General features: G+C 41.5%; 1 protein-coding gene across 1 annotated transcript in view; it reads right to left on the reverse strand.

Annotated features, from left to right (window-relative positions):
- Positions 1–26,146, reverse strand: part of SCLT1 (sodium channel and clathrin linker 1) — a 555,483-nt gene that overhangs the window by 21,792 nt on the left and 507,545 nt on the right. Inside the window, 1 exon segment of the mRNA XM_053703662.1 lies at positions 14,878–14,888. Within this exon segment, the coding sequence (XP_053559637.1) occupies positions 14,878–14,888 (11 nt within the window).

Raw genomic sequence — 26,146 nt, forward strand, 5'->3', positions numbered from 1 at the left:
CACATTGCAACGGAGATAACTCGGAGACTCTATGAGCGAGGAAATAGCTACCCAAAAAGGAACTTTCCAAGATAGAAGTTTGATATCTATGGAATGAAAAGGTTCAAATGGAACTCCTTGAAGAACTTAAGAACCAGCTTTAAGCTCCATGGCGGAGCAACATTTTTAACCACAGGCTTGGTTCTAACCAAAGCCTGACCAAATGCCTGAAACGTCTAGAATACCTGCCAGACGCTTGTGCAAAAGAATAGACAGAGTAGAAATCCTGTCCTTTTAAAGAACTAGCTGACAACCCTTTTCTCAAAATCATCTTGGAGAAAAGATAATATCCTGGGAATCCAGACTTTACTCCATGAGTAACCCTTGGATTCATAACAATAAGATATTTACACCATATCTTATGTTAAATTTTCCTAGAGACAGGCTTTTATGCCTGTATTAAGGTATCAATTACTGACTCGGAGAAGCCATGCTTTGATAACATCAAGCGTTCTGTCTCCAGGCAGTCCCATCTCAGATTAGTTATATTTAGATGGTTGAAAAGACCCTGAGGTAGAGGGTCAGAAGCAGAGACCGTGGTGGAAAGGATGACATGTCCACCAGATCTGCATACCAGGTCCTGCGTGGCCACGCAGGCGCTGTCAAAAGCACCAAAGCACCTCTCCTGCTTGATCTTGTGCAAACCCCCTCCGGAGGGAATTCCCACTCCCCCGGAATGAAAAGTCTGACGACTTAGAAAATCTGCCTCCCAGTTCTCAACACCTGGGATAGGGATAGCTTTTAGACAAGAGTGAGTCTCTGTCCAGTGAATTATTTTAAGACTTCTAACATTGCTAGGGAACTTCTGTTCCCCCTTGATGGTTGATGTAAGCCACAGTCGTGATATTGTCTGACTGAAATATGATGTACCTCAGAGTTGCTAACTGAGGCCAAGTCTGAAGAGCATGGAATATCGCTCCCAGTTCCAGAATATTCATTAGAAGGAGGGTCTCCTCCTGAGTCCACTATCCCTGAGCCTTCAGGGAGTTCCAGACTGTATCCCAACCTAAAAGGCTGGCATCTGTTGTAACAATTGTCCCATCTGACCTGCGGAAGGTCATACCCTTGGACAGATGGACCCGAGATAGTCACCAGAGAAGAGAATCTCTGGTTCTTGTTCCGGATTTAACAGGAGAACAATCTGTGTAATCCCCGTTCCTCTGGCTGAGCATGCATAGTTGCAGTGGTCTGAAATGTAGGCGTGCAAACGGTACTATGTCCCTTGCCGCTACCATTAAGCCGATTACATTCATGTACTGAGCCACCAAAGGGCGCGGATGGAATGAAGAACACGGCAGAAATTTAGAAACTTTGACAACCTGGACTCCGTCAGGTAAATTTTAATTTCTACAAAATCTATCAGAATCCCTAGGAGGGAAACCCTTGATATTGGGGATAGAGAACTCTTTCCTTGTTCACTTTCCACCCATGCGATCTCAGAAATGCCAGTACTACGTCCGTATGAGACTTGGCAACTTGGATGTTTGACGCCTGTATCAGGATGTCGTCTAAATAAGGGGCCACTTCTATGCCCCGCGGCCTAAGGACCGCCAAAGTGACCCCAGAACCTCCATAAAGATTCTAGGGGCTGTAGTTAACCCAAAGGAAAGAGCTACAAACTGGTAATGCCTGTCTAGAAAGGCAAACCTGAAAAACCGATGGTGATCTTTATGTATCGTAATGTGAGGATAAGCATCCTTCAAATCCATTGTAGTCCTCTATTGACTCTCCTGGATCATAGTTAAGATGGTACGAATAGTTTCCATCTTAAATGATAGAATTTTAAAGAATTTGTTTAAGATCTTTTAGATCCAAAATAGGTCTGAAGGTTTCCTTTCCTTGGGAACCACAAACCGATTTGAGGAAACTGTGTCCCTGTTCCTCTATTGGAACTGACTGGGTCACGTACACAATGCAAGAATGTCTCTTTCTTTATCTGGTTTGCAGATAAATGTGAAAGGCAAAAACTCCCCTTTTTTGGGGGGGAAAGCTTTGAAATCCAGAAGATATCTCTGGGGTATAATTTCCAATGCCCAGGGATCCTGGGCATCTCTTGCCCACGCCTGGGCGAAGAATGAAGTCTGCCCCCTATAGGATCTGTTACCAGATAGGGGTCCGTTCCTCATGCTGTTTTAGAGGCAGCAGCAGGCTCCTTGACCTGCTTATCTTTGTTCCAGGTCCGGTTGTCTCCAGACCGCCTTGGACTGAGCAAAAGTTCCCTCTTATTTTGCCTTAGAGGAAGTTGATGCCACACCTGCCTTGAATTTTCGAAAGGCACGAAAATTAGGCCTTTTTTGACCCTTGATTTGGACCTGTCCTGAGGAAGGGCATGATCTTTTCCTCCAGTGATATAAGTAATAATCTCCTTCAAACTAGGCCTGAATAGGGTCTGCCCCTTGAAGGGAAGTTAAGTAGCTTATTTATTAAAGTCACGACAGCTGACCATGATATAAGCCATAGCGCTCTGCGCGCCAGTATAGTAAAAAACAGAATTCTTAGCCGTTAGTCTAGTCAAAGGAACAAAGGCATCAGAAAACAAAGGAATTGGCTAGCTTAAGTGCTCTAAGCTTGTCAAATATATTCATCCAATGGAGCCTGTAAAGCCTCATCAAGAGACTCAAACCAGAACGCCGCAGCAACAGTGACAGGAGCAATGCGTGCAAGGGGCTGCAGGATAAAACCTTGTTGAATAAACATTTTTTATCCATTGGATCTAAAAAAGCACAACAGTCCTCGCCAGAGGTAGTGGTACGCTTAGCTAGAGTAGAAACTCTTCTCTCCACCTTAGGAACTGTCTGCCATAAGTCCCGTGTGGTGGCAACTATTAGAAAACATTCTTCTAAAAAATAGGAGGGGAAGAGAACGGCACACCTGGTCTATCCCATTCCTTATGAAAAATTTTAGTAAACCTCTTTAGGTATTGGAAAAACATAAGTACACACCGGCACTGCATATTATTTATCCAGTCTACACAATTTCTCTGGCACTGCAATTGTACACATTCATTCAGAGCAGCTAAAGCCTCCCTGAGCAACAAGTGGAGGTTCTCAAGCATAAATTTTAAATGTAGAAATATCAGAATCAGGTTAAATCATCTTCCCTGAGTCACAAATATCACCCACAGACTAAGCATATTGTGAGGTAGTATCAGACATGGTTCTTAAAGCGTCTGTATGCTCTGTATCTACCCCCAGAGCTGTTTTGCTTTCCTTTAATTTCAGGTAGTCTGACTAATACTGCTGCCAGTGTATTATACACAACCTTTGCCATGTCTTGTAAAATAAACGCTATGGGCGCCATTGATATACTTGGCGCCATTTGATCGTGAGTCCCTGGAGCGGGAGTCAAAGGGTCTGACCCGTGGGGAGAGTTAGTCGGCATAACTTCCCCCTCGACAGAATCCTCTGGTAAAATAAACGCTATGGGTGCCCTTGATGTACTTGGCGCCATTTGAGCGTGAGTCCCTAAAGCGGGAGTCAAAGGGTCTGACACGTGGGGAGAGTTAGTCGGCATAACTTCCCCCTCGACAGAATCCTCTGGTGATAATGTTTTTAAATACAAAAAATGATCTTTATTGTTTAACATGAATCAGTACATCTGGTACACATTCTAAAATGGGTTCCACCATGGCTTTAAACATAATAAAACACAGAGCCTCCTCTATGTTAGACATGTAGAACTAATAAAGAGACTAGTAAGCTTGGAAAACACTTTAAATCAAGTTAACAAGCAAATATAACAAACGTTACTGTGCCTTTAAGAGAAACAAATTTTGTCAAAATTTGAAAAACAGTGAAAAAAGGCAGTAAATCAAACGAAATTTTTACAGTACATGTAATAAGTTAACAGAGCATTGCACCCACCTTGCAAATGGATGATTAACCCCTTAATGCAAAAAACAGATTAAAAAAAAAAAAAAAAAAAAAAACGACATTTTTTTAAACAGGACACAACAAAACTGCCACAGCTGAGCTGTGGATTACCTTCCCTATAACTGTTTCTATGCAAAATTTAAGCCAGCCATGTGGAAAAATTAGGCCCCCAATAAGTTTTATCACCAAACATATGTTAAAAAACGATTAAACATGCCAGCAAACGTTTTTAAAACACATTCTTATAAGAGTATGTATGTCTATTAATAAGCCTGATCCAGTCGCTATCACTGCATTTAAGGCTTTACTTACATTACTTCGGTATCAGCAGTATTTTCTTAGTCAATTCCATTCCTTAGAAAAATATATTACTGCACATACCTTAGCATATATCTCTATCAATCAGCCTGGTACCAGTCGCTTTCACTGCATTTAAAGGCTGTACTTACATTACTTCGGTATCAGCAGTATTTTCTTAGTCAATTCCATTCCTTAGAAAAATATTTTACTGCACATACCTTATTTGCAGGAAAACCTGCACGCCATTCCCCCTCTGAAGTACCTTACTCCTCAGAATGTGTGAGAACAGCAACTGGATCTTAGTTACGTCTGCTAAGATCATAGAAAAAACGCAGGCAGATTCTTCTTCCAAATACTGCCTGAGATAACAGCACACTCCGGTGCCATTTAAAAATAACAAACTTTTGATTGAAGAAATAAACTAAGTATAAAAAACCACAGACTCTCACGACCTCCTATCTATGTTGAGACTTGCAAGAGAATGACTGGTAATGGCAGTTAGGGGAGGAGCTATATAGCAGCTTTGCTGTGGGTGGACTCTTGCAACTTCCTGTTGGGAAGGAGAATATATCCCATAAGTAATGGATGATCCGTGGACTGGATACACTTAACAAGAGAAAATGTGATTTGTATCAATTTTGAAAGTAAGACATTTCAGTAATTTGTTCAATATTTTGAGATCCAAAATCAGGCTGAAAAGTACCATCTTTCTTTGATATTTAAATAAAACCCATGCTTTAATTCTGAAGTTGGGACTGGAGTAATCACTTCTCTATTAATTCCAGATCTCTCAAGAAAGCTTGGTCCTTTAAAGGATCTCAAGGCATTTAAGACAGAAAAAAAATCTTTGACGAGGAGGCTTTGAATGAAAATTATTCAATACCCCAGAGAAATAATTTCCAATACCCAGGGATCCTGAACAAATCTCTCCCAAGCCTTTTGAAAGAGACTCAAATCTGCCCCCACCAAAGAATGATCTGGTATGGGGGCAGCACCTTCATGCGTTCCTTATAACTGGGGTTAACATTTTGGACCAAGAAAGTAAGACTTCCAGGAATAGCCAGAACACTGGGCAGAGAGGGAATTTCTGAGCCTTTGCTTGCCAAACAAATACGAATATGCCCAGAATATTTAAGCTTACCTTTAGATTTCTTATCCTGGGGCAGAACAGCTCCCTTACCCTGAGAGACTGTGGGTAAGGGACAGACCTTGTTAGTAGGGATCAGATTGATATACTTCAGGAAAGTTCTTCTCTGTGAAAATCCTTATTGAGCTAAAAAAGGCTGCTCCCAGGTGGTAAATCAAGTTAACAAATGATTGAGCTGGGTGTTCGTTCCTGAGAGAGTGCTTATTTTTCTCTAGGTATATTAGTCCTTCTAAGGGAAAAAGAGGAAACCAGACTTGGAATCCTTGTCCAATGTGCTTAAAGGAATATGACTGCAACTCACTGACAAGGCCCAATAAAGGCTAAAACAATCATCTGGGGTTGTTATGTTCCTTGTTCAGTGAGGAATTGTCTGATATTTTGGTGGTTGGACTGACCTTGTTAGGCAGGATCAGACTGATATAGTTCAGAATATTTCTTCTCTGTAAAAAGCATTATTGGGCTAAAAAAGGATGCTACAGGTGGTAAATCACCATAGAACAAGCTAACAAGTGATTGAGCTGGGTGTTTGTTCCTGAGAGAGTGCTTCTCTTTCTTTAAATAATAGCATCCAGTCCAGGCCCAAACCAAATTTTACCCTAAAAAGGAAGAAAAGGCAGTCTTCAATAAGAAACCATATCAGCAGACCAAGACTTAAACTACAAGGCTCTCCAAATTAAAACAGCTTATGCAGCATTAGCTTTAATGCAAATAATTTCCACTGCTGCATCACAAATAAAGGAATTTGCTGCTCTCAGAAGATTAATATAATCCTGAATCTCATCCAGAGTGGTTTCACCAGAAACAAGTTCTGAGAGGTTATCACACCAAACAGCAGTAACAGCAGCAACACAGGCTACACTGACTGCAGGTCCCAAAATAAAACCTGCAAGCTAGAAGGATCGCCTTTGAAAACCTTCAATTATTCTATCTAATGGATCCTTAAAAGAGGAACTATCCTCCAAAGGAATAGTGGTATGCCTGGCCAAAGTGGATGCTGTGTCTACCTTAGGAACAGTTTCTTCTGTATTATTAGAAGGAAGAGGAAACATAGATTTAAATTTGGTAGAAGAAACAAAAGGAACACCAGACTTCTGCCATTCCTTGGGAATAATTTAAGAAACCTCTAAAGCAATTTTACAACTTCCTGCAATAAGGCATGAATATGCTCAAGATTGAAATTAAAGAAAACATCATCTGCCACAAAAGCAGGGTCTTGTGACTCAGAGAGACTATCCTCAGAATAAGAGTTATCAGAGTTAGAAACACCCTTATAATTAAGTAACTAAGAGTGGCCACTCCTAAGGGAAGACCTTGATGAGCTAAAGGCCAATGAAGTGACGAAAACCATCCAGCTGCTTAATAAAAATACTTTTTAACACATCTTCTTTACAGGGTCCATAGCATTAATAAGGTCAGTTGTTAAAACCTGAAGCGTTGCTGTTTCTATGGACTCTGTAAAGAAGATGTGTTAATAAAGGTCTTTTTATTAAAAGGGACAGTGCACACCAATTTTCATATAACTGCATGTAATAGACACTACTATAAAGAAGAATATGCACAGATACTGATCTAACAATCCAGTTTAAAGCCTTAAAAACTTACTTGACTGGGACACCCAGTGAAAGGGGCTGGAAAAGCAAGAAGAGCAGACACTCCCCCCTTCCCCAATTCTCTGCATATGAAAAGACAGATAACATAAACATGAGCCAGAACTTGCAGTAGTCTGTAAACGCATGTATACATCTGACACTCTGGGGCTTTGTTAGAATCTGAAAATCATCTGAAAAATAAAGCAAAACTATACATTGTTATAAAAACATAATTTATGCTTACCTGATAAATTCCTTTCTTCTGTTGTGTGATCAGTCCACGGGTCATCATTACTTCTGGGATATTATCTGCTCCCCTACAGGAAGTGCAAGAGGATTCACCCAGCAGAGTTGCTATATAGCTCCTCCCCTCTACGTCACCTCCAGTCATTCGACCAAAGACCAACGAGAAAGGAGAAGCCAAGGGTGTAGTGGTGACTGAATTATAATTTAAAAAATATTTACCTGCCTTAAAAAACAGGGCGGGGCCGTGGACTGATCACACAACAGAAGAAAGGAATTTATCAGGTAAGCATAAATTATGTTTTCTTCTGTTATGTGTGATCAGTCCACGGGTCATCATTACTTCTGGGATACCAATACCAAAGCAAAAGTACACGGATGACGGGAGGGATAGGCAGGCTCATTATACAGAAAGGAACCACTGCCTGAAGAACCTTTCTCCCAAAAATAGCCTCCGAAGAAGCAAAGGTGTCAAATTTGTAAAATTTGGAAAAAGTATGAAGCGAAGACCAAGTTGCAGCCTTGCAAATCTGTTCAACAGAGGCCTCATTCTTAAAGGCCCAAGTGGAAGCCACAGCTCTAGTGGAATGAGCTGTAATTCTTTCAGGAGGCTGCTGTCCAGCAGTCTCATAGGCTAAACGTATTATGCTACGAAGCCAAAAAGAGAGAGAGGTAGCAGAAGCTTTTTGACCTCTCCTCTGTCCAGAATAAACGACAAACAGGGAAGAAGTTTGGCGAAAATCTTTAGTTGCCTGCAAGTAGAACTTGAGGGCACGAACTACATCCAGATTGTGTAGAAGACGTTCCTTCTTTGAAGAAGGATTTGGACACAAGGATGGAACAACAATCTCTTGATTGATATTCCTGTTAGAGACAACCTTAGGTAAGAACCCAGGTTTAGTACGCAGAACTACCTTGTCTGAGTGAAAGATCAGATAAGGAGAATCACAATGTAGGGCTGATAACTCAGAGACTCTTCGAGCCGAGGAAATAGCCATTAAAAATAGAACTTTCCAAGATAACAATTTTATATCAATGGAATGAAGGGGTTCAAACGGAACACCCTGTAAAACGTAAGAACTAAGTTTAAACTCCATGGCGGAGCAACAGTTGTTAAACACAGGCTTGATCCTAGCTAAAGCCTGACAAAAGGCCTGGATGTCTGAATTTTCTGACAGACGCCTGTGTAACAAGATGGACAGAGCTGAGATCTGTCCCTTTAATGAGCTAGCCGATAAACCCTTTTCTAAACCTTCTTGTAGAAAAGACAATATCCTAGGAATCCTAACCTTACTCCAGGAGTAATCTTTGGATTCACACCAGTATAGGTATTTACGCCATATTTTATGGTAAATCTTTCTGGTAACAGGCTTCCTAGCCTGTATCAGGGTATCAATAACCGACTCAGAAAAACCACGTTTTGATAAAATCAAGCGTTCAATTTCCAAGCAGTCAGCTTCAGAGAAGTTAGACTTTGATGTTTGAATGGACCCTGAATCAGAAGGTCCTGTCTTAGAGGTAGAGACCAAGGCGGACAGGATGACATGTCCACTAGATCTGCATACCAAGTCCTGCGCGGCCATGCAGGCGCTATTAGAATCACTGATGCCCTCTCCTGTTTGATCTTGGCAATCAATCGAGGAAGCAGCGGGAAGGGTGGAAACACATAAGCCATCCTGAAGTTCCAAGGTGCTGTCAAAGCATCTATCAGAACCGCTCCCGGATCCCTGGATCTGGATCCGTAGCGAGGAAGTTTGGCGTTCTGGCGAGACGCCATGAGATCCATCTCTGGTTTGCCCCAACGTCGAAGTATTTGGGCAAAGACCTCCGGATGAAGTTCCCACTCCCCCGGATGAAGAGTCTGGCGACTCAAGAAATCCGCCTCCCAGTTCTCCACTCCCGGGATGTGGATTGCTGACAGGTGGCAAGAGTGAGACTCTGCCCAGCGAATTATCTTTGATACTTCTATCATTGCTAGGGAGCTTCTTGTCCCTCCCTGATGGTTGATGTAAGCTACAGTCGTGATGTTGTCCGACTGAAACCTGATGAACCCCCGAGTCTTTAACTGGGGCCAAGCTAGAAGGGCATTGAGAACTGCTCTCAATTCCAGAATGTTTATTGGCAGGAGACTTTCCTCCTGACTCCATTGTCCCTGAGCCTTCAGAGAATTCCAGACAGCGCCCCAACCTAGAAGGCTGGCGTCTGTTGTTACAATTGTCCAGTCCGGCCTGCTGAACGGCATCCCCCTGGACAGATGTGGCCGAGAAAGCCACCATAGAAGAGAGTTTCTGGTCTCTTGATCCAGATTCAGAGTGGGGGACAAATCTGAGTAATCCCCATTCCACTGACTCAGCATGCACAATTGCAGCGGTCTGAGATGTAGGCGTGCAAAGGGTACTATGTCCATTGCTGCTACCATTAAGCCGATCACCTCCATGCATTGAGCTACTGACGGGAGTTGAATGGAATGAAGGACACGGCATGCATTTAGAAGCTTTGTTAATCTGTCTTCTGTCAGATAAATCTTCATTTCTACAGAATCTATAAGAGTCCCCAAGAATGGAACTCTTGTGAGAGGCAAGAGAGAACTCTTCTTTTCGTTCACTTTCCATCCATGCGACCTTAGAAATGCCAGAACTAACTCTGTATGAGACTTGGCAGTTTGAAAACTTGAAGCTTGTATCAGAATGTCGTCTAGGTACGGAGCTACCGAAATTCCTCGCGGTCTCAGAACCGCTAGAAGGGCACCCAGAACCTTTGTGAAGATTCTTGGAGCCGTAGCCAATCCGAATGGAAGGGCTACAAACTGGTAATGCCTGTCTAAGAAGGCAAACCTTAGATACCGGTAATGATCTTTGTGAATCGGTATGTGAAGGTAAGCATCCTTTAAATCCACTGTGGTCATGTACTGACCCTTTTGGATCATGGGTAAGATTGTCCGAATAGTTTCCATTTTGAACGATGGAACTCTTAGGAATTTGTTTAGGATCTTTAAATCCAAGATTGGCCTGAAAGTTCCCTCTTTTTTGGGAACCACAAACAGGTTTGAGTAAAACCCTTGTCCTTGTTCCGACCGCGGAACCGGATGGATCACTCCCATTAATAATAGATCTTGTACACAGCGTAGAAACGCGTCTTTCTTTATTTGGTTTGTTGACAACCTTGACAGATGAAATCTCCCTCTTGGGGGAGATAATTTGAAGTCTAGAAGGTATCCCTGAGATATGATCTCTAGCGCCCAGGGATCCTGGACATCTCTTGCCCAAGTCTGGGCGAAGAGAGAGAGTCTGCCCCCCACTAGATCCGGTCCCGGATCGGGGGCCCTCGGTTCATGCTGTCTTAGGGGCAGCAGCAGGTTTTCTGGCCTGCTTGCCCTTATTCCAGGACTGGTTAGGTTTCCAGCCTTGTCTGTAACGAGCAACAGCTCCTTCCTGTTTTGGTGCAGTGGAAGTTGATGCTGCACCTGCTTTGAAATTCCGAAAGGGACGAAAATTAGACTGTCTAGCCTTAGCTTTGGCTTTGTCTTGAGGTAGAGCGTGGCCCTTACCTCCTGTAATGTCAGCGATAATTTCTTTCAAACCGGGCCCAAATAAAGTTTGCCCCTTGAAAGGTATATTAAGTAATTTGGACTTAGAAGTTACATCAGCCGACCAGGATTTTAGCCACAGCGCCCTACGTGCCTGAATGGCGAATCCTGAATTCTTAGCCGTAAGTTTGGTTAAATGTACTACGGCCTCCGAAATGAATGAATTAGCTAGTTTAAGGACTCTAAGCCTGTCCGTAATGTCGTCCAGCGTAGCGGAACTAAGGTTCTCTTCCAGAGACTCAATCCAAAATGCTGCCGCAGCCGTAATCGGCGCGATGCATGCAAGGGGTTGCAATATAAAACCTTGTTGAACAAACATTTTCTTAAGGTAACCCTCTAATTTTTTATCCATAGGATCTGAAAAAGCACAGCTATCCTCCACCGGGATAGTGGTGCGCTTAGCTAAAGTAGAAACTGCTCCCTCCACCTTAGGGACCGTTTGCCATAAGTCCCGTGTGGTGGCGTCTATTGGAAACATCTTTCTAAATATTGGAGGGGGTGAGAACGGCACACCGGGTCTATCCCACTCCTTAGTAACAATTTCAGTTAATCTCTTAGGTATAGGAAAAACGTCAGTACTCGCCGGTACCGCAAAGTATTTATCCAACCTACACATCTTCTCTGGTATTGCAACAGTGTTACAATCGTTAAGAGCCGCTAAGACCTCCCCTAGTAATACACGGAGGTTTTCCAATTTAAATTTAAAATTTGAAATATCTGAATCCAATCTGCTTGGATCAGAACCGTCACCTACAGAATGAAGCTCTCCGTCCTCATGCTCTGCAAGCTGTGACGCAGTATCAGACATGGCCCTAGAATTATCAGCGCACTCTGTTCTCACCCCAGAGTGATCACGCTTGCCTCTTAGTTCTGGTAACTTAGCCAAAACTTCAGTCATAACAGTAGCCATATCTTGTAATGTTATCTGTAATGGCTGCCCAGATGTACTAGGCGCCATAATATCACGCACCTCCCGGGCGGGAGACGCAGGTACTGACACGTGAGGCGAGTTAGACGGCATAACTCTCCCCTCGCTGTTTGGTGAAATTTGTTCAATTTGTACAGATTGGCTTTTATTTAAAGTAGCATCAATACAGTTAGTACATAAATTTCTATTGGGCTCCACCTTGGCATTGGAACAAATGACACAGGTATCTTCCTCTGAATCAGACATGTTTAACACACTAGCAATAAACATGCAACTTGGTTACAATCTTATTTAACAAAAACGTACTGTGCCTCAAAGAAGCACTAAACGATTAAATGACAGTTGAAATAAAGAACTGAAAAACAGTTATAGCATCACTCTTTAAAAACAACACAACTTGTTAGCAAAGGTTTGTTCCCATTAGTAAAGTAACACTAATTAAATTTTAAACATAAAAATCACAGAGCAACGTTTTAAAACACAGTCACTACATAAGTCTCACAGCTCTGCTGAGAGAATCTACCTCCCTTCAAAGAAGTTTGAAGACCCCTGAGTTCTGTTAGAGATGAACCGGATCATGCAGAAAATACAAGAGTAACTGACTGGAAATTTTTGATGCGTAGCAAAGAGCGCCAAAAACGGCCCCTCCCCCTCACACACAGCAGTGAGAGAGAAACGAAACTGTCATAATCAAAACAAGCAAACTGCCAAGTGGAAAAATAATGCCCAAATATTTATTCACTCAGTACCTCAGAAATGCAAACGATTCTACATTCCAGCAAAAACGTTTAACATGAATTAAATACCTATTAAAAGGTTTAATGTACTTTTACAGAGTAATTCCGGTGAAATACCATCCCCAGAATACTGAAGTGTAGAGTATACATACATGTCATTATAACGGTATGGCAGGATTTTCTCATCAATTCCATTCAGAAAATAAAAACTGCTACATACCTCAATGCAGATTCAACTGCCCGCTGTCCCCTGATCTGAAGCTTTTACCTCCCTCAGATGGCCGAGAAACAGCAATATGATCTTAACTACTCCGGTTAAAATCATAAGAAAAACTCTGGTAGATTCTTCTTCAAACTCTGCCAGAGAAGTAATAACACGCTCCGGTGCTATTGTAAAATAACAAACTTTTGATTGAAGTTATAAAAACTAAGTATAATCACCATAGTCCTCTCACACCTCCTATCTAGTCTTTGGGTGCAAGAGAATGACTGGAGGTGACGTAGAGGGGAGGAGCTATATAGCAACTCTGCTGGGTGAATCCTCTTGCACTTCCTGTAGGGGAGCAGATAATATCCCAGAAGTAATGATGACCCGTGGACTGATCACACATAACAGAAGAAAACACTCCCAGGTGGGCTATATAAATGGATCATCTACAAAACATTTATGCAAAGAAAATTCTATTGTATAATGTCCCTTTAAGCAGCTGGAGGATTGTCATAACTTTATTGGATACATTTGGTATGGTCAGCCACCTCCATATTCGTGCAACCCAAAGTGCTGTTTTAAAGTTTGTGAGCTAAAAGCCAAAGAAAGACCACCTTCAAAGCCTTGCAAATATTTGTGTTTAACAGCTAGAGTTAAGGAGGATAGAGCCTCATTAATAGCAGAGTGAATATAATCCTTACGTTTTGGAGAACTCTCCTGGGAGCCACTCTGATAGGGTACAAACCCTTGCACACTCTGAAGCGCAGAAAAAAAACTGTTTAGGACTAGCAATAAACTCAGAGCGTAAGATACAAAGTTGAGAAGGGGGGGGGGGCACACCTGGGAATTTTACAAGGCAAACACAAGCTAGAAGGAGTTAAAGTAACAGAAGATCTCCATTCTAGATGAACAGCTGAATGACTAGGAGCCTGAGGCGCACAAGTTTGCACCATAGTACAATAGGAAAATAGCTTAAGTATCAGAGATAGATTGAAGCAAATAAGTAGTATAAAAACATAATTTATGCTTACCTGATAAATTCCTTTCTTCTGTAGTGTGATCAGTCCACGGGTCATCATTACTTGTGGGATATTAACTGCTCCCCTACAGGAAGTGCAAGAGGATTCACCCAGCAGAGTTGCTATATAGCTCCTCCCCTCTACGTCACCTCCAGTCATTCGACCAAGGACCAACGAGAAAGGAGAAGCCAAGGGTGTAGTGGTGACTGAAGTATAATTTAAAAAATATTTACCTGCCTTAAAAAACAGGGCGGGCCGTGGACTGATCACACTACAGAAGAAAGGAATTTATCAGGTAAGCATAAATTATGTTTTCTTCTGTTAAGTGTGATCAGTCCACGGGTCATCATTACTTGTGGGATACCAATACCAAAGCAAAAGTACACGGATGACGGGAGGGATAGGCAGGCTCTTTATACAGAAGGAACCACTGCCTGAAGAACCTTTCTCCCAAAAATAGCCTCCGAGGAAGCAAAAGTGTCAAATTTGTAAAATTTGGAAAAAGTATGAAGCGAAGACCAAGTTGCAGCCTTGCAAATCTGTTCAACAGAGGCCTCATTCTTAAAGGCCCAAGTGGAAGCCACAGCTCTAGTGGAATGAGCTGTAATTCTTTCAGGAGGCTGCTGTCCAGCAGTCTCATAAGCTAAACGAATTATGCTACGAAGCCAAAAAGAGAGAGAGGTAGCAGAAGCTTTTTGACCTCTCCTCTGACCAGAGTAAACGACAAACAGGGAAGACGTTTGTCGAAAATCTTTAGTTGCCTGTAAATAAAATTTAAGGGCACGAACTACATCCAGATTGTGCAAAAGACGTTCTTTCCTCGAAGAAGGATTTGGGCACAAGGATGGAACAACAATCTCCTGATTGATATTCCTGTTAGTGACTACCTTAGGTAAGAACCCAGGCTTAGTACGCAGAACTACCTTATCCGAGTGAAAAATCAAATAAGGAGAATCACAATGTAAGGCTGATAACTCAGAGACTCTTCGAGCCGAGGAAATAGCCATTAAAAATAGAACTTTCCAAGATAACAACTTTATATCAATGGAATGAAGGGGTTCAAACGGAACACCCTGTAAAACGTTAAGAACAAGGTTTAAACTCCATGGTGGAGCCACAGCTTTAAACACAGGTTTATTCCTGGCCAAAGCCTGACAAAAAGCCTGAACGTCTGGAACTTCTGACAGACGCTTGTGTAACAGAATGGACAGAGCTGAGATCTGTCCCTTTAAGGAACTAGCGGATAACCCCTTTTCTAAACCTTCTTGTAGAAAAGACAATATCCTAGGAATCCTAACCTTACTCCAAGAGTAACCTTTGGATTCGCACCAATATAGGTATTTACGCCATATTTTATGGTAAATCTTTCTGGTAACAGGCTTCCTAGCCTGTATTAAGGTATCAATAACCGACTCAGAAAAACCACGCTTTGATAAGATCAAGCGTTCAATTTCCAAGCAGTCAGCTTCAGAGAAGTTAGATTTTGATGTTTGAAAGGACCCTGAATCAGAAGGTCCTGTTTCAGAGGTAACGACCAAGGTGGACAGAATGACATGTCCACCAGATCTGTATACCAAGTCCTGCGTGGCCATGCAGGCACTATTAGAATCACTGATGCTTTCTCCTGTTTGATTCTGGCAATCAATCGAGGAAGCATCGGGAAAGGTGGAAACACATAAGCCATCCTGAAGGTCCATGGTGCTGTCAAGGCATCTATCAGGACCGCTCCCGGATCCCTGGATCTGGACCCGTAGCGCGGAAGCTTGGCGTTCTGTCGAGACGCCATGAGATCTATCTCTGGTTTGCCCCAACGTCGAAGTATTTGGGCAAAGACCTCTGGATGAAGTTCCCACTCCCCCGGATGAAAAGTCTGACGACTTAAGAAATCCGCCTCCCAGTTCTCCACTCCCGGGATGTGGATTGCAGACAGGTGGCAAGAGTGAGACTCTGCCCAGCGAATTATCTTCGATACTTCCATCATTGCTAGGGAGCTTCTTGTCCCTCCCTGATGGTTGATATAAGCTACAGTCGTGATGTTGTCCGACTGGAACCTGATGAACCCCCCGAGTTGCTAACTGGGGCCAAGCCAGAAGAGCATTGAGGACTGCTCTCAATTCCAGAATGTTTATTGGAAGAAGACTCTCCTCCTGATTCCATAGTCCCTGAGCCTTCAGAGAATTCCAGACAGCGCCCCAACCTAGTAGGCTGGCGTCTGTTGTTACAATTGACCAGTCTGGCCTGCTGAATGGCATTCCCCTGGACAGATGTGGCCGATAAAGCCACCATAGAAGAGAATTTCTGGTCTCTTGAATGGAATGAAGGACACGGCATGCATTTAGAAGTTTTGTTAACCTGTCCTCTGTCAGGTAAATCTTCATTTCTACAGAATCTATCAGAGTCCCCAGGAAGGGAACTCTTGTGAGTGGAAAGAGAGAACTTTTCTCTTCGTTCACTTTCCATCCATGCGACCTTAGAAATGCCAATACTATCTCTGTATGAGATTTGGCAGTTTGAAAGCTTGAAGCTTGTATCAGTATGTCGTCTAAGTACGGAGTTACTGAAATTCCTCGCGGTCTTAGTACCGCCAGAAGAGTGCTCAGAACCTTTGTGAAGATTCTTGGAGCCGTAGCCAGTCCGAATGGAAGAGCTACAAACTGGTAATGCCTGTCTAAAAAGGCAAACCTTAGATACCGTTAATGACTTCTGTGAATCGGTATGTGAAGGTAAGCATCCTTTAAATCCACTGTGGTCAAGTACTGACCCTCTTGGATCATGGTCAAAATTGTTCGAATAGTTTCCATCTTGAACGATGGAAATCTTAGGAATTTGTTTAGGATCTTTAAATCCAAGATTGGCCTGAAGGTTCCCTCTTTTTTGGGAACTACAAACAGATTTGAGTAAAACCCTTGTCCTTGTTCCAACCGCGGAACTGGATGGATCACTCCCATTAATAAAAGATCTTGTACGCAGCGTAGAAACGCTTCCTTCTTTGTTAGGTTTGTTGACAACCTTGACAGATGAAATCTCCCTCTTGGGGGAGAGGATTTGAAGTGCAGAAGGTATCCCTGAGATATGATCTCTAACGCCCAGGGATCCTGAACATCTCTTGCCCAAGTCTGGGGCGAAGAGGGAAAGTCTGCCCCCCACTAGATCCGGTCCCGGATCGGGGGCCCTCAATTCATGCTGTCTTAGGGGCAGCAGCAGGTTTTCTGGCCTGTTTGCCCCTGTTCCAGGACTGGTTAGGTTTCCAGCCTTGTCTGTAGCGAGCAACAGCTCCTTCCTGTTTTGGTGCAGAGGAAGTTGATGCTGCTCCTGCTTTGAAATTACGAAAGGAATGAAAATAGGACTGTCTAGCCTTGGCTTTGGCCTTGTCCTGAGGCAGGGCATGACCTTTACCTCCTGTAATGTCATCAATAATCTCTTTCAAGCCGGGCCCGAATAAGGTCTGCCCTTTGAAAGGAATATTAAGCAATTTAGATTTAGACGTAACATCAGCTGACCAGGATTTTAGCCACAGAGCTCTGCGTGCCTGAATGGCAAATCCTGAATTTTTAGCCGCAAGTTTAGTTAAATGTACTACGGCATCTGAAATAAATGAATTAGCTAACTTAAGGAATTTAAGTTTGTGTGTGATGTCATCTAGTGTGGATGATTGAAGTGTCTCTTCCAGAGACTCAAACCAAAATGCTGCTGCAGCCGTGACAGGTGCAATACATGCAAGAGGTTGCAATATAAACCCTTGTTGAACAAACATTTTCTTAAGGTAACCCTCTAATTTTTTATCCATTGGATCTGAAAAAGCACAGCTATCCTCCACTGGGATAGTGGTACGCTTAGCTAAAGTAGAAACTGCTCCCTCCACCTTAGGGACCGTTTGCCATAAGTCCCGTGTGGCGGCGTCTATTGGAAACATTTTTCTGAATATAGGAGGGGGTGAGAAAGGCACACCGGGTCTATCCCACTCCTTAGTAACAATGTCAGTAAGTCTCTTAGGTATAGGAAAAACGTCAGTACTCGTCGGTACCGCAAAATATTTATCCAACCTACACATTTTTTCTGGGATTGCAACTGTGTTACAATCATTCAGAGCCGCTAATACCTCCCCTAGTAACACACGGAGGTTCTCAAGCTTAAATTTAAAATTTGAAATGTCTGAGTCCAGTTTATTTGGATCAGAACCGTCACCCACAGAATGAAGCTCTCCGTCTTCACGTTCTGCAAACTGTGACGCAGTATCAGACATGGCCCTTGCATTATCAGCGCACTCTGTTCTCATCCCAGAGTGATCACGTTTACCTCTTAGTTCTGGTAGTTTAGCCAAAACTTCAGTCATAACAGTAGCCATATCTTGTAATGTGATTTGTAATGGCCGCCCAGATGCACTCGGCGCTACAATATCACGCACCTCCTGAGCAGGAGATGCAGGTACTGACACGTGAGGCGAGTTAGTCGGCATAACTCTCCCCTCGTTGTTTGGTGAAATATGTTCAATTTGTACAGATTGACTATTTTTTAAAGTAGTACATAAATTTCTATTGGGCTCCACTTTGGCATTAACACATATAGCACAGAGATATTCCTCTGAATCAGACATGTTTAACACACTAGCAAATAAACAGCAACTTGGAAATACTTTTCAAAGTAATTTACAAATAATATGAAAACGAACTGTGCCTTTAAGAAGCACAGAAAAATATTATAACAGATAAAATAATTAAGTTATAGCATCAATCTTTGTCAAAATATACAGTTTTAGCAAAGGATTGTTCCCCTCAGCAAATGATAACTAACCCAGGCAGCAGAAAAAAATACACAAATAAACGTTTTTTATATCACAGTCAATACCATCAGCACAGCTCTGCTGTAATGATTACTTCCCTCAAAAAAGGCTTTTGAGATCCCTGAACTCTGTAGAGATGAACCGGATCATGCAGGAAGAAAATGAACCTCTGACTGAGTTTTTTCTGATGCGTAGTGAAATCACCAAAATGGCCCCTCCCCCACACACATAACAGTGAGAGGGATCAGTGAACTGCTCTAATTTAAATCAAAACTATTGCCAAGTGGAAAAAAAGTGCCCAAAATATTTTTTCACCCAGTACCTCAGAGAAAAAAAACGTTTTTACATGCCAGCAAAAAAACGTTTTACCTCAATAATTAATTGGCATTTAAAACCTATTGCAAGTCCCTGCAAAATAGGTTAAGTCTATGTATACAGTTTAAAAGTCAGAGAAGTACCATTTCCCAGAAAACTGAAGTGTAAAATATACATACATGACAGCCTGATATCAGCTACATCTACTGCATTCAAGGCTGAGTTTACATTATAACGGTATGGCAGGATTTTCTCATCAATTCCATGTCAGAAAATAATAAACTGCTACATACCTCTTTGCAGATTAATCTGCCTGCTGTCCCCTGGTCTGAAGTTTACCTCTCCTCAGATGGCCGAGAAACAGCAATATGATCTTAACTACTCCGGCTAAAATCATAGAAAAACTCAGGTAGATTCTTCTTCAAATTCTACCAGAGAAGGAATAACACACTCCGGTGCTATTATAAAATAACAAACTTTTGATTGAAGATATAAAAACTAAATATATCACCATAGTCCTCTCACACATCCTATCTAGTCGTTGGGTGCAAGAGAATGACTGGAGGTGACGTAGAGGGGAGGAGCTATATAGCAACTCTGCTGGGTGAATCCTCTTGCACTTCCTGTAGGGGAGCAGTTAATATCCCACAAGTAATGATGACCCGTGGACTGATCACACTTAACAGAAGAAACAAACAGTTAAACCCCAAAGGGCAGAAAAGACACAATGTAAAACTGACTAATCCTTAAAAGGTAATCCGTAAACATAAACATAAGGTACTGTTCAAATAAGCACTGAAAAAAAACTAAAAAACAGCAAAATGGCTTACATAGCAAATAACAGCACATAAAGGGTTAAAAAAAAACTGTACCTCAAATTTGAAACCATCTGATGATCAAAGTGGCTTACCACCTCTTCAGGTCCTGAGAACCTTCTTACACGCTGAGAATTTTACAGCAACACAGGAACAGGAAAGAATTATCATACAGAAAAGGTGCGCTAAAAAGCTTGCTAAAGTCCGCTCTGGATACATGAACCTGGCATTTGTTTATTTACTGTTTATTTGTATTAACTGCTTATTAGCTTGATAATTAACAAGTTCACATGTTAATTGTATATTTAGACTACAGTACATATGCTATAGTACTTACTGCTCCCTTCCTAAGATCAAATAGAAGGGCATCAGAAACTTACCACAAGTTATCACCTCTGAAAAGACTGATTATCCCCCTCTATACTCTCCAAACAGGAAATATGCTGTTCTCTACCCTGATCAACAGTAAACATTGAACTTGCCATACTTGCATAGAAAATGTATAATGGTAGTGGAACAGATATTCAAAATACAATGTAACCAACCCTTTAATGTTTTCTTATGACATACTGTATTCTATGACTAATGTTTGGAAAAGCTTCAATAAAAAAACAACAATGAAAAAAAAAAAAAAAAAGCTTGCTAAAACAATTAAGCCTTAGCATACCTGCATTACTGGTCAGTGGTAAAGCTAAAAACCTGAGGGTAGGCGTGGCTAAGATGCGGCCATGACAAGCCGCAAAATATGAAGCTCCTGGAATCCTCATACTAAACTATTAATTATCTCTACAGTACTCTGACATCCAACCATAAAACTATCAGATTTAGCCACCATACTATCAGCAGATCGAAAAGATATCAAGATCATCTAATTGGGACTCCTGGAAGCTGATTCGGCCAACTTTGAACTCAGACAGAGGCCTCCGCTCACAATTTCAACACCCCCACAGGCTACCTGGGTTAAACAGCTCTTGCACTGCCGATGTGATTGACAATTTGCTTACCTACAAAAGAACCTAGATCCAGGACCTGAAACTAAATAAGATGGATTTCGAAATCAAGGACGCACTTGCTGCGTTAGAGATCCAAATGGATGCCTATTTTAGCACACTCCTCCATTGTATATCCCTGGACCGGGAGGGTATATCAGTTACTTCAGAGTGCGACCTCAACAATTCACTTCTCTCCGTCACTTACATACAGGAGACTCCTCTGCGTCTCTGCTTACATGAGGGCCCACCTAAAATGATGGTGCGGCCTATCAGTGCAGACCCTCAGAATGACACCCTTCCTGGCCCAGAGAGCTATCCTGATGTTATTCCCAACATTGTTGCTGTTGCCCTGGATCATGCTTCGAAGCGGCCGATCAAGGCGGGGCTTAGGGCCGACATACCTGCTGCAATCATATTAGCCAGCGACACATACGCCTTTACTCTCTACGGAGCTAATAACTTAGGGGCTCTCAGGAACCACATGTGACCCTTAATATCCTTTAACCCTTTGGGTCAGTTCTACAAGACCTCCATCCCTCTCCTCTTTGGGTTTCTGCACATAATCCTGAAAGGAATCAGCTGTGATGTGCAGCTATCAGAAGACTTTTGCCACTTCACATCTACACAGCAGGATCTGACTGCTATCAACTTATATGTCGTTCTCCTACTGTTTAGAGCTGGCATCGGGTGAGACAGCTGACCCATACAACCCTTCATCATAGATCTTGCAACCCTATGACATCTTTACACCGTCTCATACACGTGATGACTTTATAGTCTAATATACCTTATGAGACTTTAAATTATCTTACAAATTATAGTATAAAAATAAATTCCTGAGGAGGAAAAACCTAAGAGGATGCGCTTGGAACACAGGTTATCAAAGTAGGACCTAACACTTTATGATTTGGTTTGTACCCGTATGCATAAATAAATATAAACAGCACAGTGTTTGGTATGTGTGAAACATTAATAATAATGACGAAAATAAGTTGTGAGTAAAACAAGTGCTCAGGACAATTTGTGTATAATATTAGTGATACATTGAAATGATCAGATATCACAGATAAACAATGATATTTGTGGCGATGAGTAAAATATATAAAAAGTACTTATCAATGTCCCAAAAAATGCTGTGATGTAAAAAATAAGTGTCCAATCCTAATATGTGAACGGTGATGTGTTCAGGTGTTTGGCGTGCTCCTCTTGTGTCCCGCGGTGCGATGGGTCAGGGTGTCTAGAATGGAAGATAAACAAGGGGCGCCAACATAGTGTGAATCGTTAAAACAACAAATATAAAAGTGATGTGCAAAAAACTACTCACAAGGAAAGTGGAATGAATGTCAACCTGCTTTATCGCACCTTATTCATTTAAGGTTCCACTTTCCTTGTGAGTAGTTTTTTGCACATCACTTTTATATTTGTTGTTTTAACGATTCACACTATGTTGGCGCCCCTTGTTTATCTTCCAAATTATAGTATACATAACTGTTGAGTTGTTGCTTTCCTTTTTTTTTTCACCAGATGATATCTAGCTACTAAGCACCTATGTCGGTGGATTACAGCCTTCATTGAGAGGAGCTTTAAACTGATTTATCCAAATGCTATTGTTGTAAGATAAGAAATGGTCTCCTTATAGCAAGACGAAAAGCCCCATCTATTTTATTGTATGTAGCCAGGAAAATCAGTGGAGGCTCCTCCATTTGTGCACAGTCGCACGTGAACCCCCTGGGGCAAGAGGGGCAAAGAGGAAAAAAAAATGAGCCAAAAAAAAAAAACATGAGAAAAAAGAAAAAGCCAAAAAAAAAATATATAATTTTATTTTTTATTATCATTATTATTGTGTCATAAATAATCATTTCAGCACATAATGTAGGTATAATAAAGTTAAGGCTTAAAGGCAGGCTCTCAGACAGGCTGTGTTGTGTATAATATCATCACATTCACACATCATGTATTTAACTCAAACAGGAGGGGAGCTAGGACCGGGCGGACGCCGGACGACAGAGCAGAGCCCAGACTGCTGCACTGACGTCACCACCAGGCAGACCCACACCGCGTCAGTCAGTCTCCTCCTCCTGATTTCTCCCGACCAGCCAGCCCAGCCCCAGGCACTGCGGCTGCTGTCTCTTGTGCGCCGCGCGCCGTCACGCCCACGCCAGTCACCTGACCGCTCCTATTCTAAACCTGTTCGCACATGCGAACAGAGAGCCCCTATCCTGCACAGTGATCTCTATGCATCACTGTGCAGGGGTAGCTCCTCCCAGCCCGGCAACTGTAATAGAGCCTTAACCGCACAGGCTGAAGTGTGCGATTCACTTCAGCCTGTGCTCTGCCTCCTCCCACAGTCTGCCTGAGCTTGCCTCTGATACGCTGCTGCGTACACGTGACGGCCCCCACAAGGCTCCTCCCCCTCAACGGCGCGAAAATCGAATTGAGGAGATAGCCGTTGAGCGGATAGGAGCCTTGTTTAAGAGCTCTGTGTACAACTTGCCTCTCTTCTTAAAACAAAAACAATCTGAATCTACATAGTGTACTAATTTCTACAGTGGTTACTGCAGTGCTGCCTCACTGAGTCTGTGACTATTGTTGACTCGCAGTCAGAGACTGAGTTAGTTAGATCAGACATTAGATAGGGAAGGAAGGCCAAGGTCATGGACAGACTCAGACAGGGTAGGGTAGGTAGGGAGGTCCAAGGAATCTTGCCTTAAAAAATATATTTTGCTGCAGGCCTGCAGCTTATTAATTTGTGTGTGTGAGAAAAAAAAAAAAGGTCATTTTTATTTTTGCTTTAAAAAAAAAAAGATACAGTCTCTCAGACAGTCAGATTAGAGCAGTGATTTTTAACCTTTTTTGTGCCGTGGCACACTTTTTTACATTAAAAAATCCTGTGGCACACCACCATCCCAAAATTTAAAAAAAATCACACATTGTAGCCTAATACAGCATATATATACTGTATACACATACACACAAACACACACACACTGTATGTATTGTGCTGTTATGCCATGCCTCCTACAAACTACCCCTGCACTGGGAGTAAAAATCAAGCAAAGTTTAAAAAATATGTCACACTGTTGTCTGCCGTGGCACACCTGAGGATCTCTCACGGCACACTAGTGTGCCACGGCACACTGGTTGAAAAACACTGGATTAGAGTACTTAGGTAGGGAGTTCTTTAGTGGACTAGTGGAGTAATTTGGGAATAATAAAATAATATTTTTTAGCAGATTTTATCAGATTGCAATTAGAAGTTTTGCAAAAAAAGTTAACATCTGCTGTGCTGCTGTCTGATACTAGTTGTGACCGTTGACGGCTGTCACGGTTTCTTATTCTTACCATTAATACATTTAAGTATTTTAGCAGATTAATTAATTAGCAGATTGCAATAAGAAGTTTTGCAAAAAAAGAAAAAAAAAAATTTTATTTTAAAATAAGCATTTAACTGCTGTGCTGTTGCTGATACTACTTGTTGACCGTTGACGGCTGTCACGGTTGCTTACCATTAATACATTTAAGTATTTTAGCAGATTAATTAATTAGCAGATTGCAATTAGAAGTTTTGCAAAAAAAGGTAAAAGTTTTTTTGAAAAAAAAGCAGTTAACTGCTGTGCTGCTGTTGATACTACTAGTTGTTGACCGTTGACGGCTGTCACGGTTGCTTACCATTAATACATTTAATTTAAGTATTTTAGCAGATTAATTAGCAGATTGCAATTAGAAGTTTAGCAAAAAAAAGGTACAAGTTTTTTTTTAAAAAAACTGCTGTGCTGCTGCCGATACTAAAATTAGGCAGTAAACTGACATATTTAAGATTTTTTTTTTTATCTCTAATGAGCTATATTATTATAATTATTATAAGATATTACCTATTAGTTGTAGTTGATATTTTCTAACAGCTGCAGTATATTTTATAACAACCGGCACCGCAAAACTACTTGCCGTTGCCTACTAGTGTTGTGTTGTATAGTTTCCAACAGCTGCAGAGCTACCTACCTACAAGTTATATATTACATAACAACCGCCAAACTATTAAACTTTAATATATTTTCTAACAGCTGCAGAGCTACCTACCTACAAGTTATATATTAGATAACAACCGCCAAACTATTAAACTATTACCAATAAATCATCAAAAGAAGAAAACTGTGTTCAGAATCAAATGATCCCCTGGTGCTAAAAGCCGTATAACAAAGCACCCAGTCGTGGGGAAATTCTCGGTCCAAATAAATTATGTATTAGTGAGGAACCAAAAAAAGTCAGTATGTAAAGTCACTGGGGTAGGAACAGAGTCCGTTGTGCCTTATGGACAAAGTATAACATAGAATGAAAGTAAAGTTCCACAGTTTCCAGGTGTCTCAAAAGCCTAGTAGTCACGGGTGGCAGTGTTAAATCACAGTATAGCGTCTCCGATCAATTCTTACCCTCCAATCCGATGGTGGGATGCCTGGGAACACTCCTGTACTTCTCCTCGAATAGGCGGTAAACCCCTTCGGGGGGGTGCAGTCTGTGTTTCCCTTCTCGGCGTATCAGCTGATCAGACGCATGGACATTTCCTCAGTACCTCACCCGTGACGTTGCAAGGCTGAACCAAGTGGTGTTTCCTGGGGGGGGGGAAGTGATCCGTAAAGGCCAGATAATAACGGCTCTGTAACCCGGAGGTGGCTTATGCTGGTATATGGTGCTTGAAGCGGTAAACCCAACCGCTTAGGAACATCAGGTCAGAAAAGGAAAATAGCACCAATGAGTCGTAGCATCTGTTATGGTAAGAAATGTTTATTGTACAGTCCAATGTTAAAGTACAAACAGAGTCACAGTGGAGAACGCCTGACGCGTTTCGCGCATGCGTAGATGCGCTTCTTCGGAGGCTAATTCAAATCTAAGTGTGACAGCTTTTAAACAGTATTTCTACCAATCATTTGTTAGTTTGAAAGTGAGCCAATGGTGTGGCTGTCCAGTGCAACTATCGACACTTATCTTAGTTCAATAGTGTCTATTAATATATATTTTTTGTCACTAAGAGATATAGTTGCTCTGGAGTGTCAGACCTTGGGGATACTAAGGCTCATATAAGATTAATTCTATGTTTGTGCACAATCTCTGATTTTAAGTAAGAACATTTATGGTAAATTCCATCAGTAACAAGCATTATATATTAACATTCTTAGCATAGATAACTTGTAAGTTAAGTCCATGAAAATAACAATAAAAAGATGAAAAAATAGTAATCAATATAGATACATATAGATACTTGTATAATTTAACATCCATATCGTTTCTATTATTAATAATACTTCATGTGCTATGCCTATATAATGACAGGTTGCTGCTAAATATAAACTTAAAAAATGGAAAATTATATAAAACTTTTATATGAAACATTTATATGAATACAGTATGATTCATATACATTGCACACCATTAAAAAATATAACAAAAAGATATATAGGTATAATAAACCAAGGATAGATGCGGTCAAGTGATATTCAAACATCTGATTAGACATATGTTCCCTATTCTTAATAAGATACTACAATGTGAATATTATATGTAATCCTTCTATGTAATAAGCC

The sequence above is a fragment of the Bombina bombina genome, chromosome 2 (genome assembly GCF_027579735.1).
Source record: "Bombina bombina isolate aBomBom1 chromosome 2, aBomBom1.pri, whole genome shotgun sequence".
NCBI lineage: Eukaryota > Metazoa > Chordata > Amphibia > Anura > Bombinatoridae > Bombina > Bombina bombina.